This window comes from Thalassophryne amazonica, chromosome 16 (genome assembly GCF_902500255.1).
Source record: "Thalassophryne amazonica chromosome 16, fThaAma1.1, whole genome shotgun sequence".
Classification (NCBI taxonomy): Eukaryota; Metazoa; Chordata; class Actinopteri; order Batrachoidiformes; family Batrachoididae; genus Thalassophryne; species Thalassophryne amazonica.
The window spans coordinates 11,281-32,788 of NC_047118.1; the positions used below are offsets into that span (position 1 = coordinate 11,281).

At 42.6% G+C, this 21,508-nt stretch overlaps 1 protein-coding gene across 1 annotated transcript; it reads left to right on the forward strand.

Annotated features, from left to right (window-relative positions):
• Positions 1-335: 335 nt before the first annotated feature.
• LOC117527816 lies at positions 336-20,922 on the forward strand (the record flags this gene model as incomplete). Its single annotated transcript, XM_034190318.1, has 3 exons — positions 336-922; positions 1,011-1,130; positions 19,122-20,922. Coding segments are annotated over 3 exons (1,743 nt in total), but the record flags the coding sequence as incomplete, so codon positions are not given.
• Between the last annotated feature and the right edge of the window lie 586 nt (positions 20,923-21,508).

The following is a 21,508-nucleotide window of genomic DNA, read 5'->3' on the forward strand; positions in this document are numbered from 1 at the left end:
CTACCAAATGGAGGTCATTGGTTCTGAGTGCTTGAATTTTGACCCATCAGGGGTCAAAATCCTAATTGTTTCCAGACAGCATGAATTTTGGTCATGTAGGCAAAATCATATTATAAATCCCTTATTTAAATGCTAAGGAATAAAATTATAGTGGTGGCTAAGAAAATTATTTTCATGACTTTAGTCTTAAAAAACCCAGAGGCTGTACAGCTTTAATAGAATTCTTAATGGTAAAGTTGTTGTAGGTTGTGTCAGATTTTGCTCCTGTCCTAACACGGGATGATTTTATATCTGAGTGTCTGGATGACAGATGACCTCACACCGACATTGTTTTGTTTTTCAGAGAGAAAGTGAGGGAGGCATTAAGCCAGTATGTCACACAAACCCTCACCCACATTGAGACAGTGACTGAATTTCTGGATAAGATCTCCAAATGGATGCTCCAGAGGGAGACAGAACTCAACATGATGACAGAAATCAGTAACATGGCTACTGGCGCCGTTTCCCAATCAGACAGAAAATGGGCGGCTTTTGTGGCGTATATGAAGCGCAGTTTTAACCAAATTAATGCAAACAAAAGGCGTGCTGAGCTGTTGGAGGAGCTTGCTGTGGTGGTGAAGCACGTTCTAGAAGGGCTGGTGGAGCTCGACTGCTTCCTGGATGCAGTGGAGAGGCTGGCGGTCACCTCGCAGCACGTCTTCATGGAGGACAACCAGGTGTTGGATCTGCCAGAAGGGATCAGCTGTGAAGACATTTGTGACATCATTACTGCTGCAGGACTCGTGTGTCCACTCCTTCTCCAGTTTCAAAGAGACGCAAATGTCTTCTTCCATCCCAACCTTCACAATGTGGTCGTGCTCATGTATCAGCTGAACAAGTACATACAGACCACCCAGAAAATCTGCACAAGAATGGAGAAAAGGTAAAGCAGGTTCATGAACGTGTGACTTAATTCAAATACTGTGTTCTTCAAAGTGTGTGAAATATGATGATAACTGTGTCGTCCACAGCTGTACCTGCAACTTTTCCAGGAGGATGTCAACAAAAACGTTGGTCAGTCTCACTGTGGATTTATCAGAAGATGAACTACAATGGATGCTTTCTCGCATTGATCTTCTTACGAACATCAGGTAAATCCTGCTCACATACGGTCAGATGAGGCCAAAATATTGTTTAAAAGCAGAAATGAAGTTGTTTATTAAAAAAGTCAACTTTTTAAGCAACCAGCAGAGCCAGAGCTTCCGGTTTTAATAGAACACTGTGCACAAAGTTAAATCTCTGCAGGATCCTTCAATGAGGAAAATTTTCTACCCTGTTATGACTGAAAAATGAAAACAGTTCACAGAAATTCTGCTCAGATGAGCAGTGTGATGTTTTCTCCACCATCAACATGTTAATGCAGCATAAAAGAGCATCAACGTTCAGTTATAGCCTGCAATTTTAAACCTCAACACTGGATGGCGACAGAAACTCCATCATGCTCCATTACTGTCACAGCAGCACAGAAAATCAAAATCCAAAAATTGAATTTGGAATTTGACTTTGGTTTGAGCTGTGCTCTCTCTGTCCAGCATGTATAAATATACACTAATCACTGAATAATTCACAGTAAAAAATGTGCAATTGAAATGTGCAAGTGAAATAAAATGTGCAATAAAAGAAAACATGAAGCAGGCAAACAGATTGAAGTTGCACATGAGGTATATGAATGAATGAGGTTTTTTTTGTCAGGTTAAGTTGTTCATGTGTGATGGCCTGATGTACAGAGTTCTATAACGTCAACCATGGAAGCCAATTAGACTTACACTTGTTTTTATTGTAATTCAGTAAAAAAAAAAAAAAAAAAAAAATCACAGATGGGGTCACAGAACGAAATATCAATGCACTGCATAAATAAATAAAAACAGAATAAAAGTCCAAGGTGTGTGATATTGATAAACTGGGTTTGAAAAAAGCACTGATAAGTGTCTCTGTATCTGTTTATACACAACATGCAATAAATAAATAAAGGATATGGGATATTGCACATATGAAGATTTTACAAGGATAAAGTTGCTCCCAGATGCTACAGCATATTCTATATCCTACATTCTATATTGCACAGTTCTTTCTTTCAATTTGTATTTAACTAATGGCGGATGGGTAAAAGCTGCCCCGAATCTGCATGTTTTGCACCTCAGGCTACAGTACCCTCTACCCGAGGACATACGGAAAACAGTTTGTTAAAAGGGATATGAAGTGTCCCTGATTGTCCTTCTTGCCCTGGACAAATAGCGCTGTTCTGCCAGTTCACCAATGGTTGGCAGCCTGGCCCTAATGATCTTCTCTACTGCCCTCATGACCCTCCCCGATGCCTTCCTGTCTGCAAGCCTGCTACTTTCATGCCACAGAGAGATACTACTGGTTCTCTATTGTTCCTCTATAGAAGGAGGTGAGGACAGCCGGGCTCAGATGGTGGAAAAGTGGCTAGTGTGCTTGGTTTCAGTGCGGAACATTTCCGGTTCAAATCCCACCCTTGCCACATTCATCCATGTAATGTGGAGTTGTGTCAGGAAGGCCATCCGACGTAAAACCTATGCCAAATCAACATTTGGCGAGCCAGAGTGAAACAAGGGAGAAGCTAAAAGGACTTACAAAGTAATAAATTGAAAATATACTTAATGGACATGTGCATTTAAAAAAAACTCTGAAATATCAGAAGATGTTTTTACGCTCGCATGGGGTGGTTTTTCAAATGATTAAAAAAGTCCATCCATCCATCCATTTTCTTCCGCTTTATCCGGAGTTGGATCGCGGGGGCAGCAGCTCAAGCAAAGCCGCCCAGACCTCCCGATCCACACACACCTCCCCCAGCTCCTCCGGGGGAACCCCAAGGCATTCCCAAGCCAGCCGAGAGACGTAGTCCCTCCAGTGTGTCCTGGGTCTTCCCCGGGGCCTCCTCCCAATGGGACGTGATTGGAACACCTCTCCAGTGAGGCGTCCAGGGGGCATCCAGAAAAGATGCCCGAGCTGGCTCCTTTCGATATGAAGGAGCAGCGGCTCGACTCCGAGCTCCTCCGGAGTGACCGAGCTCCTCACTCTATCTCTAAAGGAGCACTCAGCCACCCTGCGGAGGAAACTCATCTTGGCCGCTTGTACTCGTGATCTCGTTCTTTCGGTCATGAGCCAAATCTCATGACCATAGGTGAGGGTTGGAACGTAGATCGATCGGTAAATCAAGAGCTTTGCCCTCCTGCTCAGCTCTCTCTTCACCACGACGGTCTGATACAGCGACCACATCACTGCAGACGCTGCACCGATCCATCTATCGATCTCACGCTCCATCCATCCCTCGCTCGTGAACAAGACCCTGAGATACTTAAACTCCTCTACTTGAGGCAAGGACACTCCACCGACCTGAAGAGGGCAAGGCACCTTTTTCCGGTCGAGAACCATGGCCTCGGATTTGGAGGTAATTCACACTCGGCTGCAAACCGCCCCAGTGCACGCTGAAGGTCCTGATTTGATGAAGCCAACAGAACCACATTGTCTGCAAACAGCAGAGATGAGATTCTGTGGTCCCCAGACTGGACCCTTCTACACCCTGGCTGCGCCTAGAAATTCTGTCCATAAAGGTAATGAACAGAACTGGTGACAAAAGGCAGCCCTGGCGGAGGCAAACGTACACTGGAAACAGGTTTGACTTACTACCGGCAATGTGAACCAAGCTCCTGCTGCGGTCGTACAGGGACCGAATAGCCCTTAGCAAAGGACCCTGGACTCCGTAATCCTGGAGCACCCCCCCACAGGGTGCCCCGAGGGACACGGTCGAACGCCTTCTCCAGATCCACAAAGCATATGTGGACTGGTTGGGTGAACTCCCATGAACCCTCGAGCACCCGATGGAGGGTTTAGAGCTAGTCCAGTGTGCCGCGACGAAAACCACACTGCTCCTCCTGAATCCGAGGTTCGACTCTCAGTCAAATTCTCCTCTCCAGGACACTGGAATAGACCTTACCGGGGAGGCTGAGGAGTGTGATCCCTCTGTAGAAGACTGCCCCTCCCTGAGCCTGGTTCTGCTGGAAGTTTCTTCCTGTTAAAAGGGAGTTTTTCCTTCCCACTGTCGCCAAGTGCTTGCTCACAGGGGGTCGTTTTGACCATTGGAGTTTTTACGTAATTATTGTATGACCTTGCCTTACAATATAAAGCGCCTTGGGGCAACTGTTTGTTGTGATTTGGCGCTATATAAATAAAATTGATTGATTGATTGATAGTTGGAACACACCCTGCAGTCCCCCTTCTTAAACAGAGGGACCACCACCCCGGTCTGCCAATCCAGAGGCACTGTCAATCAATCAATCAACTTTTTTCTTGTATAGCGCCAAATCACAACAAACAGTTGCCCCAAGGCGCTCCACATTGCAAGGCAAGGCCATACAATAATTATGAAACACAGTCTACATCTAAAGCAACATAACCAAGGGATGGTCCAGGGTCACCCGATCCAGCCCTAACTATAAGCCTTAGCGAAAAGGAAAGTTTTAAGCCTAATCTTAAAAGTAGAGAGGGTATCTGTCTCCCTGATCTGAATTGGGAGCTGGTTCCACAGGAGAGGAGCCTGAAAGCTGAAGGCTCTGCCTCCCATTCTACTCTTACAAACCCTAGGAACTACAAGTAAGCCCGCAGTCTGAGAGCGAAGCGCTCTAATGGGGTAATATGGTACTACGAGGTCCCTAAGATAAGATGGGACCTGATTATTCAAAACCTTATAAGTAAGAAGAAGAATTTTAAATTCTATTCTAGCATTAACAGGAAGCCAATGAAGGGAGGCCAACACGGGTGAGATATGCTCTCTCCTGCTAGTCCCCGTCAGTACTCTAGCTGCAGCATTCTGAACCAACTGAAGGCTTTTTAGGGAACTTTTAGGACAACCTGATAATAATGAATTACAATAGTCCAGCCTAGAGGAAATAAATGCATGAATTAGTTTTTCAGCATCACTCTGAGACAAGACCTTTCTGATTTTAGAGATATTGCGTAAATGCAAAAAGGCAGTCCTACATATTTGTTTAATATGCGCTTTGAATGACATATCCTGATCAAAAATAACTCCAAGATTTCTCACAGTATTACTAGAGATCAGGGAAATGCCATCCAGAGTAACGATCTGGTTAGACACCATGCTTCTAAGATTTGTGGGGCCAAGTACAATAACTTCAGTTTTATCTGAGTTTAAAAGCAGGAAATTAGAGGTCATCCATGTCTTTATGTCTGTAAGACAATCCTGCAGTTTAGCTAATTGGTGCGTATCCTCTGGCTTCATGGATAGATAAAGCTGGGTATCATCTGCGTAACAATGAAAATTTAAGCAATACCGTCTAATAATACTGCCCAAGGGAAGCATGTATAAAGTGAATAAAATTGGTCCTAGCACAGAACCTTGTGGAACTCCATAATTAACTTTAGTCTGTGAAGAAGATTCCCCATTTACATGAACAAACTGTAATCTATTAGACAAATATGATTCAAATCACCGCAGCGCAATGCCTTTAATACCTATGACATGCTCTAATCTCTGTAATAAAATTTTATGGTCAACAGTATCAAAAGCAGCACTGAGGTCCAACAGAACAAGCACAGAGATAAGTCCACTGTCCGAAGCCATAAGAAGATCATTTGTAACCTTCACTAATGCTGTTTCTGTACTATGATGAATTCTAAAACCTGACTGAAACTCTTCAAATAGACCATTCCTCTGCAGGTGATCAGTTAGCTGTTTTACAACTACCCTCTCAAGAATCTTTGAGAGAAAAGGAAGGTTGGAGATTGGCCTATAATTAGCTAAGATAGCTGGGTCAAGTGATGGCTTTTTAAGTAATGGTTTAATTACTGCCACCTTAAAGGCCTGTGGTACATAACCAACTAACAAAGATAGATTGATCATATTTAAGATTGAAGCATTAAATAATGGTAGGACTTCCTTGAGCAGCCTGGCAGGAATGGGGTCTAATAAGCATGTTGATGGTTTGGATGAAGTAACTAATGAAAATAACTCAGACAGAACAATCGGAGAGAAAGAGTCTAACCAAATACCGGCATCACTGAAAGCAGCCAAAGATAACGATACATCTTTGGGATGGTTATGAGTAATTTTTTCTCTAATAGTCAAAATTTTGTTAGCAAAGAAAGTCATGAAGTCATTACTAGTTAAAGTTAATGGAATACTCAGCTCAATAGAGCTCTGACTCTTTGTCAGCCTGGCTACAGTGCTGAAAAGAAACCTGGGGTTGTTCTTATTTTCTTCAATTAGTGATGAGTAGAAAGATGTCCTAGCTTCACGAAGGGCTTTCTTATAGAGCAACAAACTCTTTTTCCAGGCTAAGTGAAGATCTTCTAAATTAGTGAGACGCCATTTCCTCTCCAACTTACGGGTTATCAGCTTTAAGCTACGAGTTTGTGAGTTATACCACGGAGTCAGACACTTCTGATTTAAAGCTCTCTTTTTCAGAGGAGCTACAGCATCCAAAGTTGTCTTCAATGAGGATGTAAAACTATTGACAAGATACTCTAACTCCCTTACAGAGTTTAGGTAGCTACTCTGCTCTGTGTTGGTATATGACATTAGAGAACATAAAGAAGGAATCATATCCTTAAACCTAGTTACAGCGCTTTCTGAAAGACTTCTAGTGTAATGAAACTTATTCCCCACTGCAGGGTAGTCCATCAGGGTAAATGTAAATGTTATTAAAAAATGATCAGACAAAAGGGAGTTTTCAGGGAATACTGTTAAGTCTTCTATTTCCATACCATAAGTCAGAACAAGATCTAAAATATGATTAAAGTGGTGGGTGGACTCATTTACTTTTTGAGCAAAGCCGATAGAGTCTAATAATAGATTAAATGCAGTGTTGAGGCTGTCATTCTCAGCATCTGTGTGGATGTTAAAATCGCCCACTATAATTATCTTATCTGAGCTAAGCACTAAGTCAGACAAAAGGTCTGAAAATTCACAGAGAAACTCACAGTAACGACCAGGTGGACGATAGATAATAACAAATAAAACTGGTTTTTGGGACTTCCAATTTGGATGGACAAGACTAAGAGACAAGCTTTCAAATGAATTAAAGCTCTGTCTAGGTTTTTGATTAATTAATAAGCTGGAATGGAAGATTGCTGCTAATCCTCCGCCCCGGCCCGTGCTACGAGCATTCTGACAGTTAGTGTGACTCGGGGGTGTTGACTCATTTAAACTAACATATTCATCCTGCTGTAACCAAGTTTCTGTTAGGCAGAATAAATCAATACGTTGATCAATTATTATATCATTTACCAACAGGGACTTAGAAGAAAGAGACCTAATGTTTAATAGACCACATTTAACTGTTTTAGTCTGTGGTGCAATTGAAGGTGCTATATTATTTTTTCTTTTTGAATTTTTATGCTTAAATAGATTTTTGCTAGTTATTGGTGGTCTGGGAGCAGGCACCGTCTCTACGGGGATGGGGTAATAGGGGGATGGCAGGGGGAGAGAAGCTGCAGAGAGGTGTATAAGACCACAGCTCTGCCTCCTGGTCCCAACGCTAGACAGTCACAGTTTGGAGGATCCCAAAAAATTGGCCAGATTTCTAGAAATGAGAGCTGCTCCCTCTAAAGTGGGATGGATGCCGTCTCTCCTAACAAGACCAGGTTTTCCCCAGAAGCTTTGCCAATTATCAATGAAGCCCACCTCATTTTTTGGACACCACTCAGACAGCCAGCAATTCAAGGAGAACATGCGGCTAAACATGTCACTCCCGGTCTGATTGGGGAGGGGCCCAGAGAAAACAACAGAGTCCGACATTGTTTTTGCAAAGTTACACACCGATTCAATGTTAATTTTAGTGACCTCCGATTGGCGTAACCGAGTGTCATTACTGCCGACGTGAATTACAATCTTACCAAATTTACGCTTAGCCATAGCCAGCAAACACGGGGCTTCTGTTTAGGGCTACGCTTCCTCCTCACAGTCACCCAGTCAGCCTGCCTTCCCGACTGCACGGGGTCTGCCAGGGGGGAACTAACGGCGGCTAAGCTACCTTGGTCCGCACCGACTACAGGGGCCTGGCTAGCTGTAGAATTTTCCACGGTGCGGAGCCGAGCCTCCAATTCGCCCAGCCTGGCCTCCAAAGCTACGAATAAGCTGCACTTATTACAAGTACCGTTACTGCTAAAAGAGGCCGAGGAATAACTAAACATTTCACACCCAGAGCAGAAAAGTACGGGAGAGACAGGAGAAGCCGCCATGCTAAAACGGCTAAGAGCTAGTAGCTACGCTAAGCTAGCGGATTCCCAAACAGGGAATCCGACACTAGACAGGCTGTGGAGCAGCACAGGTAACGCACGACAACAGTGCTAAAATAAAATAAAAATCCACTAGACAGGCTGTGGAGCAGCACAGGTAATGCACAACAACAGTGCTAAAAAATAAAATAAAATAAAAATAAAAATCCACAGGACAGGCTGTGGAGCAGCACAGGCAACACACGACAACAGTGCTAAAACAAAATAAAAATCCACTAGACAGGCTGTGGAGCAGCACAGGTAACACACGACAACAGTGCTAAATCAAAATCCACTGGACAGGCTGTGGAGCAGCACAGGTAACGCACGACAACAGTGCTAAAAAATAAAATAAAAATAAAAATCCACTGGACAGGCTGTGGAGCAGCACAGGCAACGCACGACAACAGTGCTAAAACAAAATAAAAATCCACTGGACAGGCTGTGGAGCAGCACAGGTAACGCACGACAACAGTGCTAAATCAAAATCCACTGGACAGGCTGTGGAGCAGCACAGGTAACGCACAACAACAGTGCTAAAAAATAAAATAAAATAAAAATAAAAATCCACTGGACAGGCTGTGGAGCAGCACAGGTAACACACGACAACAGTGGTAAAAAATAAAATAAAAATCCACTAGACAGGCTGTGGAGCAGCACAGGTAACACACGACAACAGTGGTAAAAAATAAAATAAAAATCCACTAGACAGGCTGTGGAGCAGCACAGGTAACACACGACAACAGTGCCAAAAAATAAAATAAAAATCCACTGGACAGGCTGTGGAGCAGCACAGGTAACACACGACGACAGTGGTAAAAAATAAAATAAAAATCCACTGGACAGGCTGTGGAACAGCACAGGTAACGCACGACAACAGCGCTAAAATAAAATAAAAATCCACTGAACAGGCTGTGGAGCAGCACAGGTAACACACGACAGCAGTGCTAAAAAATAAAATAAAAATCCACTGAACAGGCTGTGGAGCAGCACAGGTAACACATGACAACAGTGCTAAAAAATAAAATAAAAATCCACTGAACAGGCTGTGGAGCAGCACAGGTAACACACGACAACAGTGCTAAAAAATAAAATAAAAATCCACTGAACAGGCTGTGGAGCAGCACAGGTAACACATGACAACAGTGCTAAAAAATAAAATAAAAATCCACTGAACAGGCTGTGGAGCAGCACAGGTAACACACGACAACAGTGCTAAAATAAAATAAAAATCCACTAGGCAAGCTGTGGAGTAGCACGACAACAGTGCTAAAAAATAAAACAAAAATAAAAACGAAAGCGTTAGCAAGCTAGTTAGCCTGCCAACGCTGATGAAGGCCAGCTGATAAAAGAGCTCCGTCGCGATGCTTCGACCGTTAGAGGTCTTCCTTAGGCGTTGGAGCACGGTGAAAAAGTAAAAAAAAGTAAAAAAGTAAAAAAGTCTTGAAAAAGACTGTTAATTCAAAGAACTCAAACAGCTCAGTTCAAACAGCTAACAGATACACCGCTGTGCTCCGGAACAGGAAGTCCAACAGGACTGTCCCCGACCGCCACGCAATGTTGCAAAGGCGTGTCACTCAGGACGGATTTCATCCACCCCAGGAGCCTTGCCACCAAGGAGCTTTCTGACCACCTCGATGACTTCGGCCTGGGTGATGGATGAGTCTGCCTCTGAGTCCCCAGTCTCTGCTTCCTCTTCGGAAGACGTGACAATGGGATTGAGGAGATCCTCGAAGTATTCCTTCCACTGCCCGACAACATCCCCAGCCTTATTTTGAATTTTTTCTGCTATTTTAGCTCACATGACCTACAGAAAGAGCCACATGACATTCTAAAATACACAGTATGGTACGTCTGAACAAAGTAAGAGACAGAGTGCTTTTTCATTTATATAAAAGATGACATTCTGACAATATTGAATTAAAAAAACAAAACAAAATATTTCAACATTTACCATTCAGTCACCATCACTATTGGATTTAAAGTTACTCAGCAGCCAGTTAATGGACATGCTGACATTTCACTCTTCTGCTTTGCTGACTTTCTAACAATATTGCTATACCTTTTCACAAATTTATAACCGAACTTCAGCTACTGCCTGCAACAGCAACAGTAAACAAAACAGTGCTTAATAGAGGTATTTGCATTGATAGCAGAAATTGTAAACAAACAAAGCAAAGAAAACAAAGAAACAAAACAAAGAAACAAAGCACTTCCCAAAGGTCAGCATGGGGATACCCTCCCCATAGTGGAGAAGCTTGTTGTACAAATGCTCATGATGGCGACAGCCTTATTCTTCTTGATGTTGAGTGGAGTTGGCCTCAATGGTCTGCAAAGTCCTGTGGCAGAGTAAGTACCACTCAACCCCGTTGATGGTGAGTTGCTCCAGGTTAGAGGGAGGGATACTCCAGTTTTTTAAGGTAGCCTTGAGGTGATCTTCAAAGTACTTTTTATGGCCTCCAACACTGCGGTGAGCAATGGTGAGTTCATCAAGGAGCAGTTTTAGATGCTGGAGATCCTCAGGCAATCAGTAGATGTGACCAACACAGCAAAGCTGCTGCTGGATGATGGGGCCTCTATGCTCATACAACCTGCAGAGTAGAGGATGGTTGCGTGAAAAAACTGATCAGCCCAAGTAATACCTAGGATCCACTGCAAGCAACAGATGTGAAAGGCTTGTAGATGATCCAAGCCTCATAGCCATACAGCAGTGTGGAGATGCAGATGGCTTTATAGACTGAAACCTTGAAGGATACTATCGGCGCTGACTAAGAAATGAATGGTGTGAGAGGTGTCCAAAGTGACTAAATTATAGCAGGATCCTGTTCTGTATCTCATTGTTGAAGTTACAGCACTGGGGCATGGCACTGCCAAGGCAGACAAAACTACTGGCAAAATATATGTCTGCAGTTCCAATTTGAAGGCCCATCTTGGGGTGTCATCATCAGGGTCAACTGGCTGACGAAGAATTGGCCTTTGAGAACAAGACCAGTACTACTATTTACATCTGCCAGGTTGTAAAGTGACCATTGGAGGCCAGCTGCTGAAAACTGGGGAAGGCCATGTCATCTGCATACTGGAGGTCAAACTCCATCTCACACCTGGTTTACGTCTTGGCATTGAGTTGCTGCAGATTGAAGAGACTCCCATCAAGCCAGTAGTGGAAAGCAATGCCATCCTCCCTGCACTTCTCCTGTCGAAGGCGAGCTATAAAAATCAGTGCTGTGACTCTTGAGGAAGCCACACTCACTGAGACTCTGGCAATGCTACACTCACAACATGAGAAATGAGACGGGACAGCATCAGCCTAGCCAGAATCTTTCCAGCAATCACAAGAGGGGAGACATTGCAGTAATTGGCACAGACTGATTTATCATCGTTCTGCTTTTGGATAGGAACAAAGAAGGCATCTTTCCATTGCTGGGGAAGTGCTTTTTCCTATCGTGCCCCAGCTCTGTGGAACGATCTGCCGGCACACATTTGGCAATTGGACACTGTAGAGACCTTTAAATCAGGTTTAAAGACTCATTTATTTTCCCTGTTTTATCACTAGTGTTATGATGTGTTTTTAATCTTGTATTCTTTTACTGCTGTCTTTCTTTTATGGTTGTTTTTAATTATGTTTTAAATTTTTAATTGTTTTTTATGTTGTGAAGTGCCTTGAGACGATTTTGTCGTGAATTGGCGCTATATAAATTAATAAATTTGAAATTTGAATTTGAAGTGCTGCAGTCTCCCAGACATCAAGAAATCAAATCAAATGAAATCAATTTTATTTATATAGCACCAAATCACAACAACAGTTGCCCCAAGGCACTCTATATTGCAAGGCAAAAGCCATACAATAATTACAGAAAAACCCCAACGGTCAAAACGACCCCCTATGAGCAAGCACTTGGCGACAGTGGGAAGGAAAAACTCCCTTTTAACAGGAAGAAACCTCCAGCAGAACCAGACTCAGGGAGGGGCAGTCTTCTGCTGGGACTGGTTGGGGCTGAGGGAGAGAACCAGGAAAAAGACATGCAGTGGAGGGGAGTAGAGATCAATCACTAATGATTAAATGCAGAGTGGCGCATACAGAGCAAAAAGAGAAAGAAACACTCAGTGCATCATGGGAACCCCCCAGCAGTCTAAGTCTATAGCAGCATAACTAAGGGATGGTTCAGGGTCACCTGATCCAGCCCTAACTATAAGCTTTAGCAAAAAGGAAAGTTTTAAGCCTAATCTTAAAAGTAGAGAGGGTGTCTGTCTCCCTGATCTGAATTGGGAGCTGGTTCCACAGGAGAGGAGCCTGTAAGCTGAAGGCTCTGCCTCCCATTCTACTCTTAAAAACCCTAGGAACTACAAGTAAGCCTGCAGTCTGAGAGCGAAGCGCTCTATTAGGGTGATATGGTACTAAGAGGTCCCTAAGATAAGATGGGACCTGATTATTCAAAACCGTATAAGTAAGAAGAAGAATTTTAAATTCTATTCTAGAATTAACAGGAAGCCAATGAAGACAGGCCAATATAGGTGAAATATGCTCTCTCCTTCCAGTCCCCGTCAGTACTCTAGCTGCAGCATTTTGAATTAACTGAAGTCTTTTCAGGGAACTTTTAGGATAACCTGATAATAATGAATTAAAATAGTCCAGCCTAGAGGAAATTAATGCATGAATTAGTTTTTCAGCATCACTCTGAGACAAGACCTTTCTAATTTTAGAGATATTGCGCAAATGTAAAAAAGCAGTCCTACATATTTGCTTAATATGCGCATTGAAGGACATATCCTGATCAAAAATGACTCCAAGATTTCTCACAGTATTACTAGAGGTCAGGGTAATGCCATCCAGAGTAAGGATCTGGTTAGACACCATGTTTCTAAGATTTGTGGGGCCAAGTACAATAACTTCAGTTTTATCTGAATTTAAAAGCAGGAAATTAGAGGTCATCCACGTCTTTATGTCTGTAAGACATTCCTGTAGTTTAACTAATTGGTGTGTGTCCTCTGGCTTCATGGATAGATAAAGCTGGGTATCATCTGCGTAACAATGAAAATTTAAGCAATGCTTTCTAATAATACTGCCTAAGGGAAGCATGTATAAAGTGAATAAAATTGGTCCTAGCACAGAACCTTGTGGAACTCCATAATTAACCTTAGTCTCCCTTACCAAAAAATAGTACTTATAAGTATATAAAAAGTAAAATAGAAGTATACTTGAAACATACTTGCATATACTACTTTTTGGTAAGGGCTGTGAAGAAGACTGGCCATTTACATGAACAAATTGTAATCTATTAGATAAATATGATTCAAACCACTGCAGCGCAGTGCCTTTAATACCTATGGCATGCTCTAATCTCTGTAATAGAATTTTATGGTCAACAGTATCAAAAGCAGCACTGAGGTCTAACAGGACAAGCACAGAGATGAGTCCACTGTCTGAGGCCATAAGAAGATCATTTGTAACATTGATGAATGAATGAATGAATCTATCTATCTATCTATCTATCTATCTATCTATCTATCTATCTATCTATCTATCTATCTATCTATCTATCTATCTATCTATCTATCTATCTATCTATCTATCTATCTATCTATCTATCTATCTATCTAGCTAGCTAGCTAGCTAGCTAGCTAGATAGATAGATAGATTCATTCATTCATTCCAGAATAAGATCAAGAATGTTAATATTAACTACCATAACTTCCCGGGGTCACATGCAGTAGATGGGTCTAAGCTAGCTAGCTAGCTCACAGGGGGTCGTTTTGACCGTTGGGGTTTTTACGTAATTATTGTATGGCCTTGCCTTACAATATAAAGCGCCTTGGGGCAACTGTTTGTTGTGATTTGGCGCTATATAAATAAAATTGATTGATTGATTGATTAATCAACGAGATGATATAACTGAGACACACAGTTAACATTCTACATTCATCTGTTTAAATGATATCATCATAAGCTAATTGTCAATTACCAAAGCATAGCTTGAGGCATAGCTCAATAAGCTAACTATGATGAAAAATGTTCTAAACTTTTAATATTGCTGGAGAGGCATTGCTAATAGAAATGATTTTGTCACTGCATTGTGCATATCACTGCGGTATTGTATCACTTCCTGTTCCGGAGCACAGCGGTGTTTTTCTGTATCTGTTAGCTGTTTAATCTGCGCAGTTAGATTGATCTAGTTATCTAGATTACGATTTGTTTCCCAGTGTAATCTTTACGTGCCTTAACTAAAGCACTCCTTCTGCTGAATCACCTCTAAATTATTTACACATTATTCACTTTGCGTGTTTTTAGGAATCCGCTAGCTTAGCGTAGCTACTAGCTCTTAGCCGATTTAGCATGGCGGCTTCTCCTGTCTCTCCCGCACTTTTCTGCTCTGGGTGTGAAATGTTTAGTTATTCCTCGGCCTCCTTTAGCAGTAACGGTACTTGTAATAAGTGTAGCTTATTCGTAGCTTTGGAGGCCAGGCTGGGCGAATTGGAGACTCGGCTCCGCACTGTGGAAAATCCTACAGTTAGCCAGGCCCCTGTAGTCGGTGCGGACCAAGGTAGCTTAGCCGCCGTTAGTTCCCCCCTGGCAGATCCCGAGCAGCCGGGAAAGCAGGCTGACTGGGTGACTGTGAGGAGGAAGCGTAGCCCTAAACAGAAGCCCCGTGTACACCGCCAACCCGTTCACATTTCTAACCGTTTTTCCCCACTCGACGACACACCCGCCGAGGATCAAACTCTGGTTATTGGCGACTCTGTTTTGAGAAATGTGAAGTTAGCGACACCAGCAACCATAGTCAATTGTCTTCCGGGGGCCAGAGCAGGCGACATTGAAGGAAATTTGAAACTGCTGGCTAAGGCTAAGCGTAAATTTGGTAAGATTGTAATTCACGTCGGCAGTAATGACACCCGGTTACGCCAATCGGAGGTCACTAAAATTAACATTAAATCGGTGTGTAACTTTGCAAAAACAATGTCGGACTCTGTAGTTTTCTCTGGGCCCCTCCCCAATCGGACCGGGAGTGACATGTTTAGCCGCATGTTCTCCTTGAATTGCTGGCTGTCTGAGTGGTGTCCAAAAAATGAGGTGGGCTTCATAGATAATTGGCAAAGCTTCTGGGGAAAACCTGGTCTTGTTAGGAGAGACGGCATCCATCCCACTTTGGATGGAGCAGCTCTCATTTCTAGAAATCTGGCCAATTTTCTTAAATCCTCCAAACCGTGACTATCCAGGGTTGGGACCAGGAAGCAGAGTTGTAGTCTTACACACCTCTCTGCAGCTTCTCTCCCCCTGCCATCCCCTCATTACCCCATCCCCGTAGAGACGGTGCCTCCCAGACTACCAATAACCAGCAAAAATCTATTTAAGCATAAAAATTCAAAAAGAAAAAAATAATATAGCACCTTCAACTGCACCACAGACTAAAACAGTTAAATGTGGTCTATTAAACATTAGGTCTCTCTCTTCTAAGTCCCTGTTGGTAAATGATATAATAATTGATCAACATATTGATTTATTCTGCCTAACAGAAACCTGGTTACAGCAGGATGAATATGTTAGTTTAAATGAGTCAACACCCCCGAGTCACACTAACTGTCAGAATGCTCGTAGCACGGGCCGGGGCGGAGGATTAGCAGCAATCTTCCATTCCAGCTTATTAATTAATCAAAAACCCAGACAGAGCTTTAATTCATTTGAAAGCTTGTCTCTTAGTCTTGTCCATCCAAATTGGAAGTCCCAAAAACCAGTTTTATTTGTTATTATCTATCGTCCACCTGGTCGTTACTGTGAGTTTCTCTGTGAATTTTCAGACCTTTTGTCTGACTTAGTGCTTAGCTCAGATAAGATAATTATAGTGGGCGATTTTAACATCCACACAGATGCTGAGAATGACAGCCTCAACACTGCATTTAATCTATTATTAGACTCTATTGGCTTTGCTCAAAAAGTAAATGAGTCCACCCACCACTTTAATCATATCTTAGATCTTGTTCTGACTTATGGTATGGAAATAGAAGACTTAACAGTATTCCCTGAAAACTCCCTTCTGTCTGATCATTTCTTAATAACATTTACATTTACTCTGATGGACTACCCAGCAGTAGGGAATAAGTTTCATTACACTAGAAGTCTTTCAGAAAGCGCTGTAACTAGGTTTAAGGATATGATTCCTTCTTTATGTTCTCTAATGCCATATAACAACACAGTGCAGAGTAGCTACCTAAACTCTGTAAGGGAGATAGAGTATCTCGTCAATAGTTTTACATCCTCATTGAAGACAACTTTGGATGCTGTAGCTCCTCTGAAAAAGAGAGCTTTAAATCAGAAGTGTCTGACTCCGTGGTATAACTCACAAACTTGTAGCTTAAAGCAGATAACCCGTAAGTTGGAGAGGAAATGGCGTCTCACTAATTTAGAAGATCTTCACTTAGCCTGGAAAAAGAGTCTGTTGCTCTATAAAAAAGCCCTCCGTAAAGCTAGGACATCTTTCTACTCATCACTAATTGAAGAAAATAAGAACAACCCCAGGTTTCTTTTCAGCACTGTAGCCAGGCTGACAAAGAGTCAGAGCTCTATTGAGCTGAGTATTCCATTAACTTTAACTAGTAATGACTTCATGACTTTCTTTGCTAACAAAATTTTAACTATTAGAGAAAAAATTACTCATAACCATCCCAAAGACGTATCGTTATCTTTGGCTGCTTTCAGTGATGCCGGTATTTGGTTAGACTCTTTCTCTCCGATTGTTCTGTCTGAGTTATTTTCATTAGTTACTTCATCCAAACCATCAACATGTTTATTAGACCCCATTCCTACCAGGCTGCTCAAGGAAGCCCTACCATTATTTAATGCTTCCATCTTAAATATGATCAATCTATCTTTGTTAGTTGGCTATGTACCACAGGCTTTTAAGGTGGCAGTAATTAAACCATTACTTAAAAAGCCATCACTTGACCCAGCTATCTTAGCTAATTATAGGCCAATCTCCAACCTTCCTTTTCTCTCAAAAATTCTTGAAAGGGTAGTTGTAAAACAGCTAACTGATCATCTGCAGAGGAATGGTCTATTTGAAGAGTTTCAGTCAGGTTTTAGAATTCATCATAGTACAGAAACAGCATTAGTGAAGGTTACAAATGATGTTCTTATGGCCTCGGACAGTGGACTCATCTCTGTGCTTGTTCTGTTAGACCTCAGTGCTGCTTTTGATACTGTTGACCATAAAATTTTATTACAGAGATTAGAGCATGCCATAGGTATTAAAGGCACTGCGCTGCGGTGGTTTGAATCATATTTGTCTAATAGATTACAATTTGTTCATGTAAATGGGGAATCTTCTTCACAGACTAAAGTTAATTATGGAGTTCCACAAGGTTCTGTGCTAGGACCAATTTTATTCACTTTATATATGCTTCCCTTAGGCAGTATTATTAGACGGTATTGCTTAAATTTTCATTGTTACGCAGATGATACCCAGCTTTATCTATCCATGAAGCCAGAGGACACACACCAATTAGCTAAACTGCAGGATTGTCTTACAGACATAAAGACATGGATGACCTCTAATTTCCTGCTTTTAAACTCAGATAAAACTGAAGTTATTGTACTTGGCCCCACAAATCTTAGAAACATGATGTCTAACCAGATCCTTACTCTGGATGGCATTACCCTGACCTCTAGTAATACTGTGAGAAATCTTGGAGTCATTTTTGATCAGGATATGTCATTCAAAGCGCATATTAAACAAATATGTAGGACTGCTTTTTTGCATTTACGCAATATCTCTAAAATCAGAAAGGTCTTGTCTCAGAGTGATGCTGAAAAACTAATTCATGCATTTATTTCCTCTAGGCTGGACTATTGTAATTCATTATTATCAGGTTGTCCTAAAAGTTCCCTAAAAAGCCTTCAGTTAATTCAAAATGCTGCAGCTAGAGTACTGACGGGGACTAGAAGGAGAGAGCATATCTCACCCATATTGGCCTCTCTTCATTGGCTTCCTGTTAATTCTAGAATAGAATTTAAAATTCTTCTTCTTACTTATAAGGTTTTGAATAATCAGGTCCCATCTTATCTTAGGGACCTCGTAGTACCATATCACCCCAATAGAGCGCTTCGCTCTCAGACTGCAGGCTTACTTGTAGTTCCTAGGGTTTGTAAGAGTAGAATGGGAGGCAGAGCCTTCAGCTTTCAGGCTCCTCTCCTGTGGAACCAGCTCCCAATTCAGATCAGGGAGACAGACACCCTCTCTACTTTTAAGATTAGGCTTAAAACTTTCCTTTTTGCTAAAGCTTATAGTTAGGGCTGGATCAGGTGACCCTGATCCATCCCTTAGTTATGCTGCTATAGACGTAGACTGCTGGGGGGTTCCCATGATGCACTGTTTCTTTCTCTTTTTGCTCTGTATGCACCACTCTGCATTTAATCATTAGTGATCGATCTCTGCTCCCCTCCACAGCATGTCTTTTTCCTGGTTCTCTCCCTCAGCCCCAACCAGTCCCAGCAGAAGACTGCCCCTCCCTGAGCCTGGTTCTGCTGGAGGTTTCTTCCTGTTAAAAGGGAGTTTTTCCTTCCCACTGTAGCCAAGTGCTTGCTCACAGGGGGTCGTTTTGACCGTTGGGGTTTTACATAATTATTGTATGGCCTTGCCTTACAATATAAAGCGCCTTGGGGCAACTGTTTGTTGTGATTTGGCGCTATATAAAAAAATTGATTGATTGATTGATTGATTGATATCACAGTTCATATTGTGCAATTTTGCAACAGATCCAGAACATTGACAAGACCGTTTTTAAAGATAGAAACACTGCCTCTGTAGCTCTTCCATAATCCTTCTCTTTCACAGGTTGGATCAGCACTTTCGACTTGCCTTCATGCTCCAGGTTGAAGAGTCTCAGTGGTCCTTCATCAGCGAGTTCAGCCAGCGAGAACCCAGAATGCTCCAGTTTCTACAGGACCTGGAGGAGAGCGCTGTTCAACTTGACAAGATGAAGAAGGGTGCAAAGATCTCCAGTGTTGCAGGCAGCTCAGTTGGTGCAGTTGGTGGCGTGCTTTCTGTTGTTGGTTTGGCATTGATTCCTTTCACAGCAGGAGCATCGTTGGCTTTGACAATGACTGGGGTTGGGTTGAGTGTTACTAGTGCTGCTAACAGCGCTGTAACCACAGCCACAGAGATCGGAGTCAATCGTAAGCAAACAAAAAAATCTCATGGAGTCTTTGAGAGTTTCATGGAGGATGTACAGGCTCTCCAGAGGTGCCTGGAGGAGGTGTACACTGAAGCTGAAAAAAGAATGGAAGAAAGTCCGACGGGACCAGTGACTGTGGGAGTAGCAAAGGTAGTGGCTAATGTTAATAAAATAAGAAGAGGCATTGATTTACTTGTTGATGCTGCCTTTGCAGCTAAAGTCCTCAAAAATAAAAAGGCAATTGAAAATGCAGCAAAGGTGGCAGCAATCAAAGGTAAAACAGTTAGTAATGTGGCCACAGATATCCCAGAGATCGGACAGGCGGCACTCAAAGGGCCCCTTGCCCTCTCCAAGACAGCCAGAGTTCGTTGTATTGCACTTAATGCTCTCTTCCTTGGCATGGACGTCTTCTTTATTTGCAAAGACAGCATCAGCTTGGCCAAAGGCATTGAGAGCGAAGTGTCCCAGTTCATCCGAGCCAGATCTGCACTTTGGCGTTCCGACATGGACTCATGGAAAAAGATCCATGCTTCCCTGTGCCAGTGTCTGCTGACATCAGAGAAGAACAAAGCTATACTGCAGATGCCATTTTATCCCAAATGGAAGAAAAAGAATCCCAGAGAAACAAAAGTAAAATTTCCAAACAATAACGTGGATGAAACTAATGAAGAAAATGAGTTGTGTTTTGTTCAGTAGCCGTTAATGCCCAGTTTTGTGTTTGAGGTAATCCTCATCCTGTCAGTTCAGGTCCTCTTTATTAATGTAGTCCAGCATCATAAAATGTCTCAGTGGCCTTCACTCTGTCCACAACATATGATGTCCCTATGGGGTTCCTCAAAAATCCAAACTGAATGAGATCTCCAAGATCTCAAGCTTGGGACTTATTCAGCTTGGGACTCCAGCAACGACAGTCGCATTCCTCCCCTCTCTATCTTCACACTTTTCTATTCTTCACATTAAAATTTGGATTAACCATGGAATTGATCAGCTGGTCTCTCAATGCTATTCACACCATTTTTTTTGACAAGGAATCAGGGCTGGGGGACTCTGCTTGCCCTGATGGAATCTACCCAGCGGGCTATGCTCTCGACGCCTGAGAGAGACGGGTGTGACATGCTTGGCTCCACTCTCTGTGGAAGATGTTGAGGATTCATTCCTATTCGCTTATATGGTGGGAGGTCTGGCACTGATTGGTTTGTCCATTGCCCTGACCCACAGGAATATTAGCAAGACGGCTGTTTCCAGAATTTCGTCCCATCATCTGTCTGTCATGATTAATGAGTTGGGCAATGCTATGTAATTTCAGACTATGTAAACTCTTGAACTCAAACTCAAAATGGATACAATCTAGGAGCAAATCGCTGCATTGCAAAGGAATGTGTTGCTGAGGACCAGGGAATATTCTTCATAAATTTGGACTCTAGACGGCCAGAGGTGCAGTAAATGGAATTCTGTATCTCTCTGCCTAACATCAACATGGCAGCCTTATTGGCCAAATTCCCTGCTCTTCCCCCAGAAGGATCTACAGCCTTGGTGAAGGAATTCAGCTCCCCCTTCTCATCTATCCCCCCTCCAGTCTGCTGTTGCCTAGCAACATCAGACTTTACACACACACGGACAGAGACTGTCAGACATTACACACACATGGACAGAAATTGACAGAAATTTAACTCATCTGCACACAATGCATGTCTCCCTCCCTATTATTACCCCCCCATGTCTCTCCAATCTCCTCACCCTGGTTTCCTCCCTGCCACCTCGAACGCAGCGCGGTTTTTACTGCTGCAGCCTTCAACCCCCAAGCCGGGCAGCGCGGCCCCCTCCTGCTGTGACCTTCACCCACTTTTCCTCAATTCGGATGACGGACTGCTTCAAGTTTAGAGCACACAAACAATGTCAAATGTATATGTGTTGTCTTTAATTTTGATGTGTGCCATTATTACGGTAAACAAGTAATAATTGTGGATTAATTGCTGTATCTTGTCTGAGGTAACTGGAGTGTAAATGTAATTGCCCTTTTAGGGATCAATAAAGTTGTCTGAAGTTC